We start from the raw sequence: 24,884 nt of genomic DNA on the forward strand, positions 1-24,884 counted from the left end.
ACGGGACTGGATCCATCACAAGTACCTTTTAGCTTTTCACCTAGCAATCAGTGTGCAATTGGCTTCATTTTTTGAAAAAAAAGTTTATTTTAGTGACAGTTTTATTGATTCTGTTCTGGGTTGGTTTTCAGGTTAGTCCAGTGCTGCTGTTGTTGTTTTTTCAGTAGCACGCATAAAGTGGTGTCAGTTTCTGACAGCACATAGCAATTACCTAACCCTGGAGACTTCAACTGGCAGGTAAGGCAAACATATTGAGGTGCGGTATTGGGGAGATAAATGGTCGAAGATGGGCTTACAAGCCTACATACAATTTTAATTTCTAGTCTCAGCTCTGCCAAGTCCCACTGTCACCCTAGTGGGCACAGTTACTTGGCATGATTTGCTTTTAACCCCTTTGTCTACCAATCACCGTATTTTGCCATGTATAAGACACACTGACATTTTTGTGTGCATTATACAGGAGATTATTATACCCATGGTCTGTGACCATTATACTCATGCATAATGTGCATCCTTATTTTTCCCTTAAAAAGTTGGGCGGGGGCGGGGGGGCGGGGCTGGGATGGGAGTAAAAGACAGAAAATTGTACTTGAACAATAATGAAATAAAAATGCTTAATAAAAAATAAAGAAAAAATTACAATAAAAAAAGCTGGGCAAAAAGTACACATTATACATGACAAAATATAGGGTAGTAGTACTCATTCATCATCCTCCACAAGTTCACAGGTAACATTTCCCACATTCCCTACCACTAAATGGCATGGTCATCTTTAGCCATCCTTCAAACTTTATGATGAGTCCTTTGACAAGAGTCCTTGTAATGCCCCCCAGTTAGCCTCTCTGCTCCAGTCTCTGCCAGATACCCACCCCCCATCTTCTTAGCAACAAGAGTCAACTTCTTCACTCAAACATCACTATTCTGCCCAAATAACCTTTAAGGGTTCCACAGGGCCTAAAGAACAGCATTTTCAAACTGCTTAAAGAAATACTCAAAACCACCTATTATTGGACCTCAAGCTACATTTCCAGCCCTCTTTCCCCACTGGCTTCTTGCAAGTTCTATGTTCTAGTCAAATGCAATACTTGCTGGTCACCAGACATCCTCCATTCCTTTACTTTTGCTTCTACTACTGTTGTCTAAGTATAAAATGTACTTATTCTATAGTTGTTCAAATCTTTTTTAAAAATTTTATTTATTTATTTTTAGAGAGAGGGGAAGGGAAGGAGAAAGAGTGGGAGAGAAACATCAATGTGTGGTTTCCTCTCATGTGTCCCCTATTGGGGAACTCGCCTGCAACGCAGGCATGTGCCCTGACTGGGAACTGAACCCGCGATCCTTTGCTTCACAGGCTGTGCTCAACTTGCTGAGCTACACCAGCCAGGGCTAGTTGTTCAAATCCTAATCCTTACAGACTTAGCTTTAATGTTACCTCTTCTTGGAACCATTTCTTAATTGCTCTCCCTCAGAGTGGGCCCTCTCTCCTCTTTGAATCTCCATTACAACTCTGTGCATCTCTCACTACACGTTCCCCCATGCCGTATGTCCTGTAGTGCTGTGCGTGTGTATGTGTGTTCATAATAGGAGGCAAGCCCTGGCATGGCGGAGGTGGGCCTCAGACGTCTCTGCCTGCAGTGACCCGGGCAGCATCCTGTATGTCGGGGAAACCCAACTTCTACTTATTTACATGAAAGGAAATAACACTCAGATCAAAAGAATCTCCCTCTAAAGGCAACAATAAATAGTTCAGTTCTTCATTTTTAAGTGACTGCATAAAAACATGTGGGCTGTACCTTCTAATGTACATGTCTTTCTCCAAACACATAGCCTCCTTTATTCTCATATTATTGAATTCAATATATATTGGTTGAATGCCATAAATTATGTTATGCCCTAGATAAATCATATTCCCTGCCTGCCAAGGGACTTGCATCTACTCTCTAAATTTTATTATTACAGTTGAAAATCAGTCTCAGAGAGAACCTGCTGGCTCCAGACCATATGGTTAGGAAAGCTAAGAGTGAATTCAGAAATCTAACTTCAGAGCCTATTGCTTTTTAAAAGAACATACAAGATAATTAGATATTTTTATAATATTAGGGACATACTGGAACTTATTGACTTTTAAGACATTACATGATCTGTCATTAGACAAAAAAAGGCTTTCTGCCCAGGAATAAACATATGGAACAGTAGTTAAAAGGTAAGATGTACTCTGTTTTGCTTGCTAAGGGTCTGGCTATAATTACAGTAGTGAGGAAGTCAGATGATTGGACCGTCGCTTATGCATCTTTGTCTTTCAGTATTGATGGCTAGTTAAAGACTTTCAAAGTAAAACCTGTAAACTCTAAGGCATGACTCTGGGCCTTTTATCTTAAAGAGTCAGGTTAAAGGAAGCCCTACAGTGAATTAGAATTTATTCATGAATAACTCTCAAAGTAGAAATGGGTTTGAGCCAAATTTTCTGAATAATACTTAACAGTCTAAGTTAATAGCAGGAAGAAAATTGAAGAAAAGCTCAATGTTCTCATCTGATGAAACTATATTCATTATTTATATAACCACAAATTATACATCTCCTATTTATATTACTTTAGCCCTAGCATCACTAATTGAACAGGTAGAATTAGTTATGCTAATAATATCTAGAATTAGTTCATACATAAAAATGCCTTAAATAATTAATTATTCTCTTTTGCTCACACAATAATATGTCATCATTATGCAGGGCCCAGACCTGCCACCTATCAGCTCTATGAGTTTGGGTAACTTACTTATTCTTTCTAAGCTTTAGCTTTTCTCATCTGTAAAATGGGTATATTGGGAATACTTAGCCCACAAGGCTATTGTAAGAAGCAAATGAGCAATGCCTATAACATAGCCTGTTGAAAACAGGGCAATCTACAGATGTTCAGAGACACTGCCATACTGGATGAAATGCAGTGGTTCTCCAATGCCGTAAGTGCCGATCAAGTCTGTTCTGGAATTTCCCTCAGGTGGTTACACTGTATGGCAGAGAACTCAGGAATAACCCCAATTTCTAGCCAAAGGCAGGGAATTGGGGCCTGGGATCAATCCTGTTGCCACCTCCACCTTCTCGACAACCTCAACGTTGGCAAGCATGTGCTTAGAAACAACCACATGCAAGTGGGTTCAGGGCAAACTTGCAGCAACTCTCCCTTCCTCTCGCCCTGTGCAAAGGTAATTTGGAGGCTAAAGAAAGGAGAACTTTTAGGAAGCTGTTCATTGGAGCCTTTTGAAGGTGGGAGAGTTTCAGATGCATGTTCATGTAGGTAGAGGTGGGAAAGAGACAGACCGATATTTCTAGATACTTATAGGTACATATATTTCTTTGTTTAGTATGATTTCTATTTTTACATAAGGTAATTGAGGCTTAGATATGTTATTATAACTCTGATAGAAGTTGGTCATTCCGTTTGAAATCAAACCTTTCAGCTATGCCTCTGTACCTCAAATACTGGCAAGCCTAAAGAAATTTCTGGAGGGCCTGTTCAAACGCAGCTTTCCCACCGCCACCCACGGGGACCTTGATTCCACAGGGCTGGGGGTAAACTGGGCATCCCTATTTTATTATATTTTTTTAAAAGTAAAATAGCTTAAAGCATTTAATATCTAAACATATCAATATTAATAGCAGTCATAAAATATGCTTAATATAGAAACCCACATTTGTCTTTTAAGAAAAAGTATAAGTTGTATTTTACCTCAAAACATAAATTAGTAACCCACTTAAAGAATCTGCAGTAGTCAGCCCTGGCTGGTGTAGCTCAGTGGATTGAACTTGGGCCTGCGAACCAGAGGATCGCAGTTCGATTCCCAGTCAGGGCACCTGCTTGGGTTGCAGGCCGGTTCCCTGCAGGCCAACTCCCAGCAGGGGACGCACGAAAGGCAACCATACATTGATGTTTCTCTCCTCTCCTTCCCTTCCCCTCTAAGGATAAATAAATAAAATCTTAAAAAAAAAAGAATCTGGAGTGGTCAAAATCATGGTGAATTTAAACAACTTCAGTATAAAATAACCTTAAGTACTTTATACTGCTTTGTAACAAAAAATGTTTACAACTTCTCATAAAAATAGTCTGAGGCAACTGTTTTTTCTTTAACAGACATGTTCAACATTATGGGCAACATTCTTAGAAACTTAAGCTTCAGACTTGTAGACATTCAAATACTATGGTCCCCTTTTCTTGATGTGGGAAGCTGATTCACTGGGGTGGGGGGGGCATGGTAGACAACTTAAATAAGAGCCTCAGCTGATACTAATGTACCTGCTCCAGGCTATCTCTCTGTCTGTCTGTCTGTCTCTCTCTCTCTATCTAATCATTTTTTCTCCCACTGAATATTCCTGGTCTCTTCTTCCCTTCTATAGCTATTCCCTGGCTCTAGTCCTGGCCTTCTCCATGTCTCACTCACCCACATTATTGAAGTAGACTCCTGCTTTCTAGGGTTGCTTCCTTTTGGAAATTTCATCTACACAGCAACAGAGCAATCTGCTAAAATTCGGTCCTCTGCTAAATCCAGCAAAGGCTCTCTACTGGCTTCATGATCTCTCTCCCAACACCCCTCTGTCTTCTCTGCTGACTTGAGCAGCTCTATACCGATGCTTTTGCTTTTTAACGTTAAGCATTTTTGGCTTCCCGGTGCACACAGGGCTGTTTCCTGGTTTCATGTGTTGTTCCCTCTATACCATTCTTACTATCCTTTTGTACCTGGTTAGATTTTTCTCGTCCTTTAAGCCTCACTTTGGATGTTATCTCTTCTAGGAACTGTCTTACCAACTCCAAGAGAGACTTAAGTATTCGAGGTCTGGGTTTAAATAGTATGTTGGGCTCACTTCTCACTCAGTGCTTTCCAGATTCTTATTTCCTAACATGTTTATCTCCACAGAATATTTTATGATTCCTAAAAGGTGGAGCTATGTCTTATTCATGGTGTTCTTCCATTGTTTCAATCAGTACCTGGCATGTAGTATGGCCTCAACAAAAATCTCTTAAATGGAAGCCCAAACAACTGAAAACATTAGAGAGGAGGAGAGCACAATGAGCGACTATTTTATTGTCTCAATTTACCATACTCCTGCCAACGTTAACTAAATGAAAGATTTAGCTTGATTAAGCAATGAAAATAACATTGGATGTGAAAGGTATTTTTTCAATTTTACAACTTTTGTAATTTTTTTCTCCTGATGATGAGGTTGACCAAACATTCAAGTGTCAATATATAAAGCAAAAAAAGTGTCTTTAAAATAAAATTAAGCTAGAGAAGATAGAAAAGCTTTTATAAACTAAATCACATTGTAAAGATGGGTGTGTGTGTGTGTACTAGACAGATTTTGTTGGTTATAAAGTATATTAAACTTGGTATATATGATTTCAGTTCAATTTGGTAATTTCCACAACAGCACTTTTAGAACTTAGGAGAGAGATGACTACCAAGAATGAGTATGCACAGAACTATATGAAGAACATGATTTATTCTCCATTGCTTTCCACCAACAAGCAGTTTCTTCGGTAATTTGACAAATAAATACCCTACAGGGAATAAGTGAAATAATGTATATTTAGTCATTCAAAAACATTAATTGAGCTCAGTTGGCTTTCAGGGTTCAGATGGGGATTCTTCTTACATGTGTTAGAGAAGGAAGCTCAGTGACAGGTTCCTCTGAGCACCGTCAGCAGAGAAGCCACTAGCACACCTTTACCAGAGAATTCTCAGTGTGCTGCTCACATAGTTCTCAGTGGCAGGGAGCTCAAGGTTTGGACAAACCTTGTCACATTGAAAAGAAAATGTAATGAGTTACCAGTTATCCCCAGGCTGGGCTAGCAATACTCCAGAATTCCCTGGACAAGCCCTGGTAGAAACCACACTACATGCAATACAGAGAAAGAATTGAAGAGAAATACTGCAGCCAGGGAGACCAGTTAGGACACTGTTAGAGGGCCCCGAATAGATAAGTAATAACAACACAGAGGAAGAGCCTTTTCTAAGTTTGTGAACTCTGAGGGGAAAGGCTGTCTCCCTGATGCCTGTGGAGCGGAGCGGGGCTTTCCTTCCACCCTGAATCTCTCGGTCACCTCTGGACTCTTGAGCTCTTTGCTGGGCTTGGGCCATCCAAAGACTAGCTCTGTTAAGGGGATTTCTTTTCAGGGCAGTAATGACTTTTCCTTGAAATCCAAAATGTCACTTTGGAGCTGTTACAAAAGCAATTCCAGTAACTCATCCAGGGTGAAGCAAGCAGAATTCTTATCTCGCAAACAAAACAGTGACTGCCCAATCACTTTTGATACAAGATACAGTGGCCAACTCTGCTACCAGCTGTTTGTGTATCCCAGAAAAAGGATTCTCAGTTTCTTTATCTGAAAATGACATAGTAGGAGTCAATGGCCATCAGGGAATTTCCAAGACTCTGTGAAATATAACTAAGATTTCTCACACCAGCTCCAGTTTGATTTGGGGAGACCGTTATGCCCCCATCACCACACTTTCTCTCTGCCCACACCCTCTCTTGCTGTCAGCAACCCCTCTTAAAGGAGCTCAGGCTTTGGAAAAAGAAACAAAATATTATTAGGAACTGTTAGGTCAAATGTCCAAGAATGACAGTCCTCTCCAATTTCTTTAGCCACAATTTCTCATTTTCCTATCCCTCTGCTGCTATTTATAGTTCGGATTTTCAGAATCTCACACCCAAAATACTACAATAGCTTTCTCAAACATCTCCCACTGTTAGTCTCTAACTTCTTCAATCTGTCCTTCCCACGGTTGCCAGATTGATTTTTTGGAAACCTACTTTTGATCATTCACTTCTCGCTAAAGAGAATGAATTGAGCAGCCAATATGTGTCTGGTAGAGAACATACTAGATACTAGAGGCACAGAGATGAGTGATTTGGGGCCTGTGCCTGGGAGGGACATTTGGGTGATGATACAGGTACATTCAGGGTGCAAGCCCAGAGGAAATCAATAGGTCCGTGTGGGTCACAACCCTTCAAATTCTTCACTGTCTATACTATAAAGTACAAGTGTCGCAGGAAATGTAAGGCACCAGAACTGACTTGAGTCTAACTTTCCAATCTTGAGTCCTTTTATTCTCCTTCGTAAGTTGTTGCTTGCAGTGAAAGTAAACCATGCTTTATTTTCTATGTATCCTGTATCCTATTCCTACCCCACCACCCACCCTTGTAAATTCTGCTAATTCTTCAAGGCCCCCCCAATTAAAAATCCCTTAGCTTCCATGCCATTATCTTCTCTTCCTCTGAACTTCAGAGCAAGTTTCCTGTCCCTCTTGTCTGGTATGAATAACTTCCTGTCTGTGGGGACTCATTCTTTCCCCTGGAATCCCTGTTCCTTCATGACTTACTTGCCTTGGTTCACATTGCCTAGCAAGCTGCCTGGTATTGGCACTTAGTAAAGGTTTACTGGATAACTGAATGAACATGTTTGCCAAGACTTGTCCTCTCATTTGTTCTGATAGATCACAGCAGAGAAAGTGTGTAGTTCATGCTCCGTGAAGAAATGGCCTCAGTCAGAAAAATACATCATCGTAGATACCATCTTTCTCCTCTAAGGCATACTTTAAAGTTTATGCCTTAGTTTTTGACAAAGTTAACCCCAACTCAATTTGCTTCTTCACTTTTCTTAAAAAGCACAGGTTTGCCATGGGTTTAATATGGAAGAGAGCATGCTATAGTGAACAGATAATAGGTTTTGGGGATCACACACAGGTTCAGATTTCTTAATCTCTTTAAGCCACAGTTTCTCTAAATATATAAAGAGGGAATAAAAAATTTTACTTTGAATTTTGTTGTGGTGATTAAGAGAGGTATGTAAGCTGTCCAGGTTTTTACAATGAACACTTCAACTACTTTGAATAACATTTATCACCTTTGTTTTATACCAGCTTGTGGGTAAATAGGTTAGTTATTTATTTACAGCCTACCTGACTTTAGAAAGGATTTATAATGCAAAGAGGACACATACATACTGCATACTGCTGACATTTATTAAGGATATTAATAGCTCTCTCATACTTTCTCCAACATATATTTTCCTTCCTTAATTATAACAATTTTTATATAAAAATCAAACAAAATTTAACACAAGTCACTAAATCTTGATTTTTTTTTCTCCGAAGATCATACAATTTCCTAAATGTCTTAGTAAGTATTAACAGAATGACTGATTTGGAGTTAGAAAAGCAAAGAAGGAAATTAAAGGGGTGATTAAGTTTTCATCACAGGCTAGTTTGAATGGAGACTCATGAGGACCTTAGGAGTGAGATCTGGGGACTGGAGGTGGTTCTCAAGGAGACATGTCCAAACAGATGACCACTTGGACCTTAGGGGTCTGGGAAGGCTGGAATTATCTGGGTTACCAACACGATTCTCCACTTGTCTTTGCATGTGTAGACACAGACTTTGTGAAGGCACATGGAAGGGAGAAAAACTCTGGGCATTTCATTTGTAGCAAAGAGGCACTTTCAAATGGAAAGCCTCAGATTTCCTCATGGCTACTCTAAAAATTCAGTAAGCTTCAAAGCTTATAGCCAGACTCTCTAAGCAAGCTTCCTGACCTTCCAGACATTTTTAATCAGCCCATTTGTTAAAACTCCCACCACACTATGCACACCATCCATCTGCTGTCCCTCATCTGCTCGGCCTTCCTCCAACATGCCTACAGTTTCCACCTTCATGTTCACACTGTTCCTATGCATGGCAAGTTCTTACTCACATTTCAAGATCTTGTTCAAATGACATCTTCTCTTTGAAGCCTTCTCTCCTACCCAAGGAATAATTAGTAACTCTCTTCCTCTTCTGTCGTCTAACAGAAAAGGTACAATGTGAAGAAATGGAAATACTCTGTTGTCAAAACGATCTGAATTAAAACCTGACTCTTGCATCTACTGGCTGTGTGACCTTAGGTAAATTAGTTCATCTTCCCAAGGCTCTGTTTCTTGATATTGAAAGTGAAGACTGTTAATTCTCTGAATTTATTGAGATCACCAGTGATACTGTAGTCATGATTTGACTTCCTCTATTTTTCTTTGCGAGCTCCCTGAGATGAGAGACTTTGCCTTTTTATTTTTATTTTTTGCTGGTCCACACAGCACCTAGCACAGTGCGTGGTATTTTGCATCATTTAATTTTTTTTATAAATCAATGGATAGTTCAGGAAAAGTAACTCAAGCACTGACAGGTCAATTAATGTCTAAACACTTCTGCGAAGTGCTCTCTGGTCATCCCATGACCATTAATTTGAATTCTCATGGCCCTTGTCATAGCCTGCTTTACACATAGTAATTGATTCTAAGCTACTCCAGAATAGTAACATGGCTTTCACTCTGAACTTGGGCAACATTATACAATGCTTTGTAAATGCTGGCAAATAAGATTATTTAAAATACCATCTGCTTCTCATTCCAAAGAGTTGTCCTCTTCAGTTTATGCTAAATTTACTCGATGGTACCAGAGACTGAATCCTCTATAACAGTAACCTATTTTTATGGTCCTTGCCCTGGGCTCAGATTGAGTGGCATCTTGTGAGTCCAACTCTCTGCACAGTTTGTCTCCCCTTTCTTCAGGGCACTTTCTCTTGACTGTCCTTTGCTTTCTACTTTTGGACAAGAGTCTTCTCACTGAAGTATTTGTTCTTATGGGGATTTGGAAAACTTTGGTTCATTATATCTGAATTTGTTGACTTATGGAGGATTACAGCTGATGGGCATCTTAACAAATCATTGAATACAGGCACATCAGGTAGAGAACAATTTCCAATGCTGTGTTAGGCATGACTAATCAATCACGGCACTTTTTTTTTCGCTAATGAGGTCATGTATGGCCTGAGGCCTCAGCATCATTTTCAACACACTGTTCCAGGTAGAAGCTATCAATCTGTCTACACAGGAGATGAAACTTGTCTGACATACCTGATATAGTTCAGAGCTGTTATTTTACTAAGGAGGCCCAAGGAGAGTGGTTACTTAGTCCTCCTGGCTTTCAGTCCAGGGTTTCCCTTTCCACAGGATCACTACTTACTTCTTTTCCAGTGGTCACTGGAACCCTAGAATTCATATTGTATGCATTGGTACATACTTAATAGTATTTAAAAATATGATTATCAAAAAGACATCTGGGCTCTCCTTGGTGTTATAAGCTCTTGAGGAGAAGGGCCTATGTTATCCTTTGAATCTTTCACAAGTTCTAGCTCTGTGTTTGGCACATAATATATATTAAAACAAAAATTCTTTGGTATATATTAAACTATATATAGGAAACAAACAGGAGTGCTATCCTTAAATTTTCAACAAGAACCACTGAAAAACCCTATCCCCTTGTTTTTAAGCAGGATTTATTTAAAAGGACTTCATGCATGATCACATATACTTTCAATTAAAAAAACTTTATTTATTTTTAGACAGACGGTAAGGGAGGGAGAGAAACATTGATGCGAGAGAGAAACATTGATTAGTTATGTACACACCCCAACTAGGACTGAACCTGCAACCTAGGCATGTACTGTGACCTTTTGCTTTGTGGGATGATACCCAACCAATCGAGCCACATGGGTCAGGACTACTTTCATGTTTTGTTTCAGAGTAACATCATACGTTTAAATAAATTCACATCTGAATATTTTAGAGGAAAGTAAGTTATTAAGTTAATGATGGGCTGCCCAATGAATTTTCTATTAATACTTAAAAATACAAAGGGCAGTGTTATGGTTTGGGGCTCAAAAGCCCTGAGAAATGGTAGATTTTCTTCTTATTTTTCATATTGACATATATTGATCATAACTTGTAGTTCTTTTTGATGCTGACAAGAATTGTTATAAAAGAAAAATAAAGGAAAGGAGACAGAAAGAAAATAGGAAACGAGAAAGGGACAAAGGTATTTAATAATATAGCAACAAGATATTAGTATTATCATTTAAAATAAATTTAAAAAGCTGTAAAACCCACAGTTAAGATCATACTTAATTATGTCCTTTTAAATAAATCCTGCTTATAAACAAGAGGATAGGATTTTTCAGCGATTCTTGTTGAATATTTAAGGATAACTCTCCTGTTTGTTTCATATATATAGTTTAATATATATGGAATAATTTTTGTTGAATACCAATCATATGCAAAACACAGAGCTAGAACTTATGAAAGATTCAAAATGTAACATAGGCCCATCTCCTTAAGAGCTTATAACAAACTAAAAGCTTTCCCCTTTAGGTCAGGAACAAGACAAGGATGACCACTCTTGCCTCCTCTATCCAACATTCTACTGGAGGTTCTAGCTCGGGCAATCAGGCATGACAAAGAAATAAGAGTCATCCAGATTGGAAAGAAGGAAGATAAAACTCTCTCTTTTTACGTATGACATGATCCCGTATACAAAAAAAAAATCCTGAGGAATCTACCAAAGAAAACTATTAGAACTAACAAATGTATTCAGCAAGGTAGCAGGATATAAGATTGATATACAAAATAACTATTCCATATACTTGTGATAAAGAATCCCAAAACAAAATTAAGAAGATAATTCGCATGTAGAAGAATGAAACTGAAACTCTACCTCATATCATATATAAAAACTAACTCAAAATGGATCAAATACCTAAATGTAAGAGCTAAAATTATAAAACTCTTAGAAGAAAATGTCAGCATAAATTTTCATATCCTTGGATTAGGCAATGGTTTCTTAACTATGATACAAAACACAATTTTAGGAACAAAAGAAAGCACAGACAAACTGGACTCCATCAAAATTGACAACTTCTGTGCACCAGAGAACATTATCAAGAGAATAGAAAGATTAACTCATCGAATGTTACAGAATATTTGGAAAATACGTATTTGATAAGAGATTAAAATTCAGAATATGTAAGGAATCTCTACAACTCAATAAAAACCAAATAACCCAATTTAAAAATGAGCAAATGATCTGAATAGGCATTTCTCCAAAGAAGATATACAAATGGCCAGTCAGCACATGAAAAGATGCTCAACGCCAATATTATTAGAGAGAGACAGATCAAAACCATAATGACGTACACTTCAGACCACATAGGATGGCTGTAAGCAGAAAGACATACAACAACAAGTACTGGGGAAGGTGTAGAGGAAGTGGAACTCTCATACACGGATGGTAGGAATGTAAAATTGTATAACTACCTCAAAGAATGGCTTGGCAGTTCTTCAAATGTTAAACATAGAGTTATCATATGACCTAGCAATTCCACTCCTAGGTATACCCCCAATGGAAATAAGTGTATATCCACACAAGAAGCGGTACACAAATGCTCACAGCAGCACTGATTCATAATGGCCAAAAAGTGGAAACAACCCAAATATCCATCAACTGATGAATACATTAAATGAGGTATATCCATAATGGGATATTATTTGGCAGTAAAAAAAACAAAGTACTTACACATGCTACACCATAGGTGTGCTTTGAGAACATACGTAAAGTGACATAGATCACAAAAGACCACATAATGTATAATGCCATCTATATGAAATATCCAGAATATGCAAGTGTCTAGCGACAAAGTAGATTAGTAGATGCGTAGGGCTGGGTGGGGGTCAGGGTGTGGTTGGAGGAAATGGAAAGTGACACCTACAGGATCTTTAATGGGGTGATGGGATGTTCTAACATTGTGGTGGTAGTTGCATAACTCAATATACTAAAAAACCTGTGGAGTGCATATTAAATTGGTGAACGGTATGGTGGTGAATTATATCATTAAAGCTGTTATTAACAGATACATGTGCATCCGAATCAATATTTTAATTTTGGTGACTACATTTCATTTGTTAATTCTATGTCTGTCACAACAATCCATGTATTCACTTAGAATATGTGTATTTCCATCACTACTGTCATAACTTCAGAATGTGCAACAGACTAGACGTATTTTATGATGAGTAGGTATCTTTTATGAAATCCATCCTTTTAGAACATTTTAATTTAAGAGAAAAGAAATTTAAAAATTAAAACACCTAAATTATGTATTTTTTCTCCTTCATTGTAGTCATTATATCACCTTCATCAACACATGATTTCTGCTGACCGCTAGCAGCTTTACCCCCCAGTTTAATGTCTACCAAAAGCCACTTCATCAGAAATTGCATCGTTACTTTTAGCAATAGATTTATAACAGTGTTCTACTGTCTGGGAGCTTCATAATTTGTTTGCTACCAAAAGCCTAAATGTTACAGTTAAATCCATGGCAACTAAGAGATCTTTAATGTTTTGATTATTTTGTACGTACCCCTTTTGAATCAATCACTCCAGGCTTTGCATTGAACTTCACTGTCTTCAATCGGGCACGCTCCTTTCTTTCCACCCTAAAGAAAATTGAAAATAAAGACTCTATCACATGACCAGTCATTTATGATTAAGTTCCTCATTAAATGAGGAACACCTCTTCTTCTTATGATACAGCTCAAATAAACTGTGTTCTAAAATTTTTTTGTTCCCTTATTCAGTATAAAAAGTCTTGGTATAATATCTTTAACCTAACGCATCCCTTGGAATGTCTGTGTTACACGCACGCACAGTAACAGTATTTGGAACAAAAAGGGAGAAAAAACAGTATTTGTCATTTAAATGCCTGAATAAATTAATCAAAATTTATTTCAAGAAATCACAGCCCCTAGAGATAAACACCTGAAGTAGAGGATAAGTAAACTTCTTCCCTCTTCTCTGAACTTCTCATCTCTTCTCTCCTTTTCCTTTCCTTTTTCTTCCCTTCCCTTTAAGAACACTAGGGAATTTTCTACCTTCACCTCAAAACTAAACGTGCTATAGATAATTGTGAATTTTCCCCTTTCCCCAATGTCCTTCTCCTGTCACTCTGCTGCAGATTTCATCATTTTACCTGCCATGTCGTGTATTCGTCACTTATTGAATCCCTATCCTGCATCAAGCAGGGAGCTGAGGAACAACGAAAAAACATTTTAAAAGCACGACTATAACAAATATAAAGACTGATAATGCTGCACAACAAGATTGCTGATAGCAATGTGGGAGCATATGAGTATATCTCATGGAAGGATGAAGAGAAGTGGAAAGCACTGAGGTGGTCTTCTTGGAGGAGGTGTCAAATGATGAGGCTTGAAGGATGAGAAAGCTTGCCAGGAGGAAAAGTTCAGATAGAATTTACCAGACAGGAAAAACAACATGTACTATGACCTGAGCCTATAGGCAAGCTTAAGATTGTAGGAAGATTCTGATACTCAGTACACAAAGGATGGGGGTGTGAGGCTGGTGGTGGGGCATGCTTGTAAAGGGTATCCATCCACACTAAGGACTTGGGGTTTTTTTCTTGGGGGACCCTCATGAATTACTAGAAGATATAACACAGGAAAGTGATGGAATAGATTAGCAGTCTATTTATTCATGTATTTACATTTTACTTTTATCCTCACCTATGGACATGCTTATTGATTCTAGAGAGAGGGGAAAGGATTACGCAAGAGAGAGTAGTATCAATGTGAAAGAGACACATCTATTGGTTGCCTCTTGCACATACCAGCTGGGACCAAACCCACAACGCAGGCTTGTGCCCTTGTTACAGAACAGACGAGGGGCAGGGCTGAATGATATAAAAGACCCCCTTTTTTCTCTGGGGGTTCCTCCCCTATACTAGGTTCGCTTTGCCCGCTGCCAGAGGAAAAAGTCTCTCAATGCCAGACTGGTGAATAGGAAAGGAATTATTATGTATTTAAAAGTTATACAGACTAAAGTTCTTTAGAACACCCACAAATGCACACAGACCTTCCTTCTCCCTCTGCCCAGTCTGGAGTACCATGGTTCAGGAAGGAAGTAGAAGTCTGTGATTCAGGCTCCCGGCAGCATCCACGTGGCAAAACTGAGCACTTCCAAAGCTGCAGGGTCCTGACTCTCATCCAAGCTGAGTGGTCCCTCTTTCAAGATGCCAAAGCCACGCGGTTCCTCTGCAGCCTCATTTCTGGCTCCTCCCACAATTGGCTACAGCTGCCAGCATTCCGGGAAGGTGGAGCCCCGTGGTGTGGACCCAATCATCTCCAAGCTCTTCTGGACCCCATTACAAATCCCTATTTGGACCCCCCTCTTGGCTGCACCCTGTTATACCCTGACCAGTAATCAAACCTACAGCCTTTTTGTTCACAGGACAACGTTCAACCAACAGCCCCACTGGTCAGGGTTACATCAGCATTTCAAGTAAATGACCCTGAGGAAAGAGAAAGATAGACTCAAGGAGAGAAGGGACAGCTGGAAGCAGGAGGCCCATTTAGAAGATACTGCCATAATCTAGGCAAGAAATGGTAATGAGGTGGAGGAGAGAGAAGGGCTTGAGAAATACTAGTAAAATGAAAGTTCTAGGACTTGTGCCTTGTTTGAAGGTTGGAATTTTCAAAGAGAAATAAATAGAAATGTAAATATCTTCTTAATTTGTTTTTGAGTTTCTCCAGTGAGACATGATCATTTTTTCCTTTGGGCCACAATAGCATTTAGTTGTATCGCTAGGTCCATATTCTCTCATTTCCTTGTGTTTCTTCATTTTGCATTGTACACACAAGGCTCCATGACCCTTGAGGGCAAGCCCACATACTACTCCACAGTGTATTCTAGCAAACTATTCAACAAAAATAATGTTCACTGCAATGTCTGAACATGACATTTTGCTTAAATATGGCAAGCTCTTATTTCAAAAATGGGGAAAGAAAAGATAGAGAGAAAAAAACCCAAATTTACAGAAACTTAATGATTTCTGAGATCTAAGCTATTCTTAGATTAATAATTAACTGTGAGCTCTTTTGTGCTTCCAGCCGAAACACAGTGAGAATCTGGGTTTCTATAGTTACAGAATGGAGTTTCAGAATATATTTATTTCAGTGTGAGAGTAGAATATTTGAGTGGAAACAGCTGAACAAAACTTTTCAAATCTAACCTCAGATATTAAGCAATATGTTCCACTGAGAGTTTCTACTTGCACCCAACCTGTGACAGTTGGGAGGAGAACAAGGACCCTGAAGATAAGGTAAGCTGCCAACTGGAAAGATGCTCAACTGAGAAAATGCCTTTGCCGAGCTCCTTCAGCTTTTTTCAGTTTTATCCAAGAACAAATGCTCATTCATATTCATTTCTTGGGATTTTTTTTCTAAAACTGCTGTTATAGCCCCAACTTTCTCCTGGCTTCGTTGCATCAACCAGTCTAATTATGGAAAAGACTAGTTCAATAAATGTTGCCCAAATGACTGTAGCATGGAAACAGTACACGGCTCTTTGATCAGGCTGTGCAAATTCTGCATAAACCCACAGAACTCACCTGGGCCAAAACACGCATAATGTTAGGGTCAACTCAGTATTCTATTCTAAGAATTGTTTGGCCACAGTATTCTAATTTTCCCCTGGCCCCTGGGTCTTAACTTTATTCTTCTCAGATTTCTTAAGAATTAATGGTCCACCCCTTAATTCTTAAAAGGGTTGTGAAGAATGTTGTTAGGTGGATGAACAGACAGGCAGACACACATAAACACATGTGCACAAACCAAATGTTTGATATGGTGCATTATTCTTCTTCCAACAGGCAACAGAATGAGTAAATAACAATTTTAAAGCCTTACTACATAGGTGACATGGTATGGTTCACTCATGAAAGAAATTAGAAAGTTTTGCTTTCTACTTTGGTTCAAAGTTTCATTATTAATGATTATTAAGTGGTGGCTGAAGCTTTAACATGTAATTATTAATAAAAATTTCCTTCACATATATATCATCTCATTTGCTCCCCACAATAACCAAGAGATAATAGGTATTACCAACTCTATTTTACGGCTGGGAAACCTGACACTTGAAGCTCATCCAATTAGAAAGTGGCAAAAATAGGGCCTGACCATGCACCTGCTAACAGCTAACTTTGGTGACTGTCCACATCCACTCAGTTTCAGAAACAGCGTTCAAGGACAGTTCATATCTCCCTTATCCAATTAGAATTCTCAAAAATGTGATATTTCGAATGGGTTATACCTAGCATTTAATTGATTTCTCTCCAGCTGTCTTTTTGCATCACTGAAACCCCACCATAGTCTTGCTTTCTCACCACTGAGGCCCATATTTCTTGCCTCTTGGAGTTCTGTTGGGAACTGTACTGCCTGGTTTTAGGAGCTGTAACTCCCCACCATGGCTAAGGCTGAGTGAGTGACCTTTGGATCATAAGCCACTAAGGAGACAAAGCTTATTTCCCTGGCAGGAGTGCCACTTCTGCTCCTTCATCCATAACTGGCCCCCAATGTTTGATCAGTTAGCCAATGACGGGTAAGATTCCCCAAGGCGGGAATGACCTAAGGCATGATCAGGTGGAGGCCCCAGGGAAGGACTTGGGGAGCTATGGAGAAAGGGGGTGATGGACCCTTGCTCCTCAGCTTTGACAAAGCCTGAGTCCTCATTCTGTCTGTGAGAAGTCTCTTAATCTCTTGGCTGCCTTACTTCCCTGCCCGACTTAAGCCTGAAACACTGACAGAGGGCAGTGCAGCCCTGTGCTGGAAAGGGCAGGCTCCCCAGGTGATCAGGCCTAAGAAGGAATATGTAAAATCCTGTGAAAACTGCCTTGCTAAGAATGCTCTCAATTAAATGCTAAGGGTCCGAGCAGGAAATGAGTTTGTTTCCCAAAGTTCTGTAACCCTTTAGCTAACAGACCCTGACTCAGAATTGGCCCTCAGAGTTCTTTGTATGCTATCTATTGTTTGATCCTTACTGCCTGACAATAATTAATGAACTTTACCTGTATTCCTGTGCTAATTGAACCCAATAAAAGCCTGTCCAGGCAAGGGTCAGCACACTTTCCCCTTGAGAGAGTGGCCAGCCTGCTCTGAGGTGCTCCCCCCTTGAGGGAAGTAGCCATGCTGTCCCTTTTCCTCCACAGGACTCGGTAGTCCATGTGAATTTGTCTCATATCTTATCCATGACGCCGTGGGCACTGCAAGCTGGTGTCCGCGTCAGAGTTCCTTGCAAACCCCCTTCTTGGTAGCAGTAGTTATAATTTCTCTTTTCTTCCTTACCCACTTCAGTCCTGTCCTCTCTCTTAGGGCTTGTTAAAGGATGCGTGTGGATAGTTTATTGCTGAAATGAGAGTAGGGGCTGGGATAAATGGCCCTAAATAATGCTATGCTCTTTTGAGCTCAAAATCTGAAGGAAGGAAAATATCCATCATTTGCAAATGCACAGAAGTATTGGAATATTTTTTAAAGCCATTCTAAGCCCTTTATCTGTAATATCTAAAATCTAGACCATGATCCAGGGTTGAAGATAGAGCTGGGAATATACTAGGTACCTAATGAATCTTGTTGAATAAATGAATGAATAAATGAACCTTCAAGGAGCTTACTGGTTCTTGACCTGAATGTGAAAACCGAGGCTTAGAGAGTTTAAGTGACTTCCCCAAACAAGTGTTTCTGATAAAAAGTTGTTCATCATTTCACAACTTTTTACTTGGCATCACCTTCTCTAATTATTTTACTAAGTAAGACTCCTTTGGCAGAAATAGGTGATGTGAAGGTCCATAACTCTTTACCTAAGGAAAAGGTAGACCGAGTAATGATGAGAAGGACTGCTGTACTTCTCTCACACTCAAGAGAGGCAAGCAATTAATTAGATTGTTTAAGCAGAAAAAATCCTCTCCTCCCTCGTTTGGTCACTGACCAAAATACTGAAAATACAAACTGGATGGCAAAATTTGAGCAATCAGTTCTGACACCTAGCATCTCCAGAGAGTACCAAATGGTCTTGCTTTAATGAGTTCAACTGTCTCCCTCTGCCCTCTTAGCCAATTCCCATCTGGTGCTTTCAGGTTCTGGCCAAACACACAATGAAGTCAGGCTTGGAGCACTGGGTGGTGGGAACATCATTTGGCACTGGGTGTTCCTTTGCCTGTGCTCCAAAAAGCCCTGTTGCAGGAAGAATTGAAATGCCATCCACGTTGTTGGCCACAGGCTTGTTGCAAAGGCTAGGTGAGTAGACCCTTATGCAGTGCTAGCTGCAAGCTATCATTTGAGAGCCCAGGTGACCGGTCACTATGGGACAATGTATAGATACTTGGATTAGAAGACTGTGGAAAAAAATCTCAGCTTGGCCACTCACAAACTATGCAGTCGCAGAAAACAAATATTCTATGCTAAGAGTTCAAGTGTTGAAATCATAAGCCTAGGTTTGAATTTTGCCCCTACCACTTACTAGGTCTGTGGTTTAGGTCAGGTCATTCAGCCTGTTAGGATGTCAGATTTCATGTTGTTAAAATTGGAATGTTAACACAATTATCAAAAATTATGGTGGCCCTTGCCAGGTAGCTCAGTTTGTTAGTGTTGTCCTGATATGCCAATGTTGCAGGATTGATCCCTGGTCAGGGCACATACAAGAATCCACCAATGAATTCATAAGTAAGTGAAACAACAGATTGATGCTTCTCTCTCTCTCTCTCTACTCTATATCTGTATATATCTATATACATATAAAATTATGGTGAACGTTAAATGAGATAATACAAGAAAATTATTTAGCACCGTGTCTGAAACATAGTTAAGAACTCCTTAGTTGGCAAGAGCTCCTGGTATATTCTTGGTATAGAGGGAAGCCACCTAGTCTTACTACTAGGGAGACCTGGGTCCAGCCAGTGTCTGGCTGTGATCCTTGGTTTCCTTATGAGGGATTTGTGAAGATTAAATGAAATCATACATTTGAAAGCACCAGGCTCAATACACAGTCAGTGCTATCACCAGAAGGAATCCATCTCTCTGTTGCCTTTTCACTTGCCTTGATACTTGCTATGGACTGAATGGCTGTGCCCCCCATCCCCTGCCAATTCATTTGTTAAATCCCTAATCCCCATTGTGATGGTATTTGAAAGTGGCACCTAGGGAGAGAATTAGAACAGGAGGTTGGAGACATTATAAGTGGGATTAGTGCCCTTATAAGGAGAAGAGACATGAAAAAAGACAATCTCTTAGCCATGTAAGAACACAGTTTCACTGTTCTCTTCAAGGCCATTTGCCAACAAGGAAGAGGGCCCTCACTGGGAACCCAATAAGCCAGCACTTTGAATTTGGACTCTCAGTCTCTAGAACTGTGAGTAATAAATGTCTGTTATTTAAGCTACCCAGTGTGTAGTATTTTGTTATGGAAGTTTGAGCAGAGTAGGAGAGTACCTTTATTTATGATAGAGCTCTTCCTTATTGCTCTAATCACAGTGAAGGTGTGCCGTAGCTACATGATGGTCCCATAAATGTTGCTTCAGACATTGCCCTGATGACCGTCTTTGGCGTACAGATGCTACTCAAGCAATGATTGCTGAATTAAATTTTTGCAGTCTTACTTTTGGAACCTTGGGAGGTAGGATTGCATGTGAATCAAGAGCATCAACTCTGCAGTCTGGATTCAAATGCCAGTTCTGTCACTTACTAGTGGGGCAATTTCAGGCAAGTTAACCAATCTCCTGATTTATAAAATGGAAATAATAATTTCTCTTTCTTCATAGGGTTGTAATGAAGTTTAAATCAGTTAATTATAAAGGGCTTAGAATAGCATCTAGCATTTCTCAGAGTGTTTTGGTAAATAAAATTTATTTGCCACTTTCAAAAAAATATAGAGGGAAGGCAGTAATTTTCATCTTGATTTTACTAGGATGATTAAGTGGAATCATAATAAGGAGATGTTTTTGTAAAGGGAAATATCCCACACCGACATCATCCATTATGAGATTTTTTCCAGATCAGCTCTACTATCTGAACTATACTTGTAAAACGAGTCAGGATTGAAAAAAATAACCCCAATCTAACAGTAAATCATATTTCTACCAGCTGCTATTTATTCTGAGCTACAGTTTTAAGATGCTGGATATAATATGAAGTGAGGGTGCCTCGTATGAGTGAAGTATTAAAGAGCAGGCTCAGAACAGGCTCATGACTGATCTTAAATTGCATTAAAATAAGTGCATAAGAACTCTTTGCCGGATGTGATTTTAAGTGATTTTTACTTCTTTGTTATACTCTTCATTTTTCTTTTGGAAAAATTTTTCCCAATTTTCAGCAAGAATGTGTTACTTTTATAATCATATAAAACAACAATAGGAACATATATGGATAGAATTAAAATCCCAAGGAGAAAATTTTAGAGAAATTACAGTCACATGTGTTCATATATGTGTTCACTCACAAAGGGGGAAATTACTGGACCCTCATGAGATACAATACAAATAAATATCAATATTATATTCACCCGACAAACATCTTTCCCAGGCCAGCTGTAGTATGGTTGTCAAAATGGTTTTCATCCAAAAAAGAAAGACAGCTAGGTGGAAAATCACCTGAAGAGGAATAGCACCAAGAACACTTCCTGGAGAAAATGGGATGTGTGATCCAACAAATGAGGGATGATTGACAAGGCTGGTTAGAATCACAGAACCGCCAGGTGGGAAAAGAGGCTGAAAATCACACAGGTCAACTCTCCCCTCTGAAGCTTGAATCCCTTTTACAATTTTTCACAACATTGGATCTTCTATTATCAGAATCACCTGCAGGAACTTATAAAAAATACAGATTTCTGGACCCACTCCAGATGGACTAAATTAGAATCTTAGAGTGTGTGCATGTGTTTGCATAGGGGGAGGTGTGGAAGAGGGTCAGGGAAGCAGAGGGTGGGCATTTCTAAGCTTTTATAATGTTTCCCTGGTGTGAAAACCATTGCTCTAGTTTACTATCTTCCCAGGTAATTGAGACCTTCTCTAGGCAGCTCCTACTTAGCAAAAGAACTTCTTTAAAATGAGCTGAGGGACTTCAGGTCAAGATGGCAGCATAGATAAATATGGCTCACTCCTAGCATGAGAATGACACTCAACTATTGAACAACCATCGCTCAGAACTGTTGAAATTGAGTTTAGTAGAATCTGACAGCTACGGAATTAAAGAAACTACATCCATTCAGACTGGCAGGAGGGGCAGGAATGTGGCCCCTGTTCCCACATCCATGTGAAGTAGATAAAAATTTGGGAGGGACATTTCAGGAGTGAGGAGACTTGGACCCACACGAGGGCCCCCAGCCCAGTGCCAACAAAGATAAGTTCCCCAAACCTCTGGCTGCAGAAACCAGCAGACACTTGGTCAGTGGAAAAAGTTTCTAGAGTCCCAAGCAGTTCCCCTTAAAGAACACGGACATACTCAGACTCACTCCTTCTGAGCTCCAGCACTGGGGTAGCAGCTTGAAAAGCACTAGTGGCATACAGAACCGACATGTTTGGCATCAAGGTAGGAGCTGGGGGACAGCTTTCTGCCAGACAGAAAGGCTGGCAGAGACCATTGTGCCTTTTCTGAACCCTTCTCCTGTAGAGCCACAAGGCCGGCAGGTGACATATGTGAGACTCCATCAACCTGGCTAACAATGTTTGCCCTGCCCTGGAAATCCCCTGAGACTCCTTCCTACCCAACTTAGAGGCCCAATAAGTTGTTAACAGTGATTTTTCCATATGAATAGCTGGTCTTGGACCCATGCTTTACAACTTCCTAAATCCTCTCAAACAAGCAACAAACAGCCTCAGTGAGTTCCCAGCCCCTGTACCTTTTGCTAAGTGGCCCCAGGCCCAGCACTAGCAGCAGCCAGCCTAGATTCACAGTATGGCTTTGCCTGGGAATCTTCACGCCCAGCACAAGTAGCAGCCATCTAAGATCGCTTTATAGCTCATGCAGGGCAGCCCTGGGCAGAACACAGGTGGGGGCTAAACTTGACCTGCACCATCTGGGAAACCCCAGAGTCTGCACATGCAGTAGACAGCAACAGACCATGTTGGAGCACAACAGGGCTGACCCTGCACATCTGATCCTCCACGGAGGGTGGAGGTTGGTGCTCAGTGGCAACAGCCAATCCTTGCAGCTCACTGGCCTGAGTAAATCCTTCCCATTGACCTGCCAACATAAATCAAGGCTCAACCACAACAGAAGGGTATACTCAAGCCCACATGAAGGGTGCACCTGGAGACCCAGCTTTGATGATAGTGTAGGCTGTGCCACTGGACCCTATGGAGTCATAGCAACTCTACCTAATACATAGAAACAGACACAGGGAGGCTGCCAAAATGAGGAGACAAACAAACATGGCTCAAATAAAAGAACAGAACAAAACTCCAGAAAAAGAGTTAAACAAAGTGGAGATAAGTAATCTATTAGATGCAGAGTTCAAAACATTGGTTAGAAGGATGCTCAAGGAACTTAGTGAGGACCTCAGGAACATAAAAAGATCTAGTCAGAAATGAAGGATACACCAATGGAAATAAAGAACAATATACAGCGTGGATGAAGCTGAGAATCACATCAGTGATTTGGAACATAAGGAAGCAAAAATAATCAATCAGAACACAAAGAAAAAAGAATAAAAAAATGAGGATAGTGTAAGCAGCCTATGGGATAACTTCAAGCGTTCAAACATTCACGTCATAGGGGTGTTAGAAGGAGAAGAGAAAGAGCAAGAAGTTGAAAATCTATTTGAAAAGAATAATGAAAGAAAACTTTTCTAATTTGGTGAAGGAAATAGATATGCAAGTCCAGGAAGCACAGAGAGTCCCAAACAAGATGGATCTTAGAGGCCCACTCCTAGACACATCATAATTAAAATGGCAAAGGTTAAAGACAAAAAGAGAATCTTTAAAGCAACAAGAGAAAAGGAGATAATTACCTACAAAGGAGTTCCATAAGACTATCAGTTGATTTCTCAAAAGAAACTTTGCAGGCTAGAAGGGATTGACAAGAAACACTCAAAGTCATGAAAAGCAGGGACCTACAGCCAAGATTGCTCTACCCAGCAAAGACTTCATTTACAACTGAAGGGCAGACAAAGAGCTTCCCAGAGAAGAAAAATCTAAAGGAGTTTATCCTTGCTGAACCATTATTATATGAAATTTTAAAGAGACTTATTTAAATAAAAGAAGATCAAAACTATGAACAATAAAATGGCAATAAATGCATATTTATCCATAATTGGACCTCAAAAACAAACTAAGCCAATACAAACAGAGGCAGAATCATGGATATGGAGAGCATTTCAATGGTTGCCAGGAGGAAGCAGGGTGTGGGGAATGGGTGAAGAGGTGAGGGGATTAAAAAGTGCAAATTGGTAGTTACAGAATAACCGTGAGGAGGTAAAGCACAGTATAGAAATGGAGTAGCCAAAGAACCATGAACATGAACAATGGTGTGGGGATTGCCTGAGGTTGTGGGGGATGCTGGGTGGAGGGGGGCAAAGGGGGAAATATTGGGACAACTGTAATAGCATAATCTATAAAATATAATTTAAAAAATGAGGTGAAATCTATTCCCACACAGTTTTTCTTCCTCTATCCATTTCATCCTTGCGGCATTTTTCTACAGAGCAGCCCCTCAGGCAGCTTTGATTAATTAAATCAAACATATGAAAATGTATGTTGCCTTGGCATTTTTTGAAGTACATAGAAATGGAGAAACACAGAATATAAACTAAGGCTGAGAGAAAGGGCTCTGAATACAAAATCTTTTAGAAAAACGTTAGAAGCCACAGTAGAAACTCATAATGTTCTCTTAGGGCGATGGGAGGCAATTGCATAGGAGCCCAGAGGTGCAGAGAGACCTAGGGAACTGTCTGCTGGTGGGAGATTTGTAGGCATGGGCATGGAGTGGGGAGATTCCCTGTGGTTTCAGCTCCTTCTCTGCCACTTGGTCCCCCACTAAAAGTGAAGGAGCAGCTGTGCCCTGCCCCACATTTCTCCCTGGGCTGTGTGGCCCCAGGCAGAGAAGATGGGAAACAAGTCTTCCTTGGGTTGCAAATACCCTGCAGTTGTCCTTCCATGTGAGTTACGTCTTCTCACCGTGGGTTGTGC

The 24,884-nt window shown here is 39.9% G+C and overlaps 1 protein-coding gene across 16 annotated transcripts in view; it reads right to left on the reverse strand.

Moving 5' to 3' along the window:
* The window catches only part of DLG2 (discs large MAGUK scaffold protein 2), a 1,965,529-nt gene that overhangs the window by 52,439 nt on the left and 1,888,206 nt on the right, over positions 1 to 24,884 (reverse strand). For all 16 annotated transcript variants that reach the window (XM_037042840.1, XM_037042852.1, XM_037042842.1 and 13 more), the window contains one exon: positions 13,281 to 13,356. In XM_037042840.1, the coding sequence (XP_036898735.1) occupies positions 13,281 to 13,356 (76 nt within the window). The remainder of the gene's footprint in view (positions 1 to 13,280; positions 13,357 to 24,884) is intronic.

The sequence above is a fragment of the Sturnira hondurensis genome, unplaced genomic scaffold (genome assembly GCF_014824575.4).
Source record: "Sturnira hondurensis isolate 20B ecotype Veracruz unplaced genomic scaffold, ASM1482457v3 Scaffold0003801, whole genome shotgun sequence".
Taxonomy (NCBI): Eukaryota; Metazoa; Chordata; class Mammalia; order Chiroptera; family Phyllostomidae; genus Sturnira; species Sturnira hondurensis.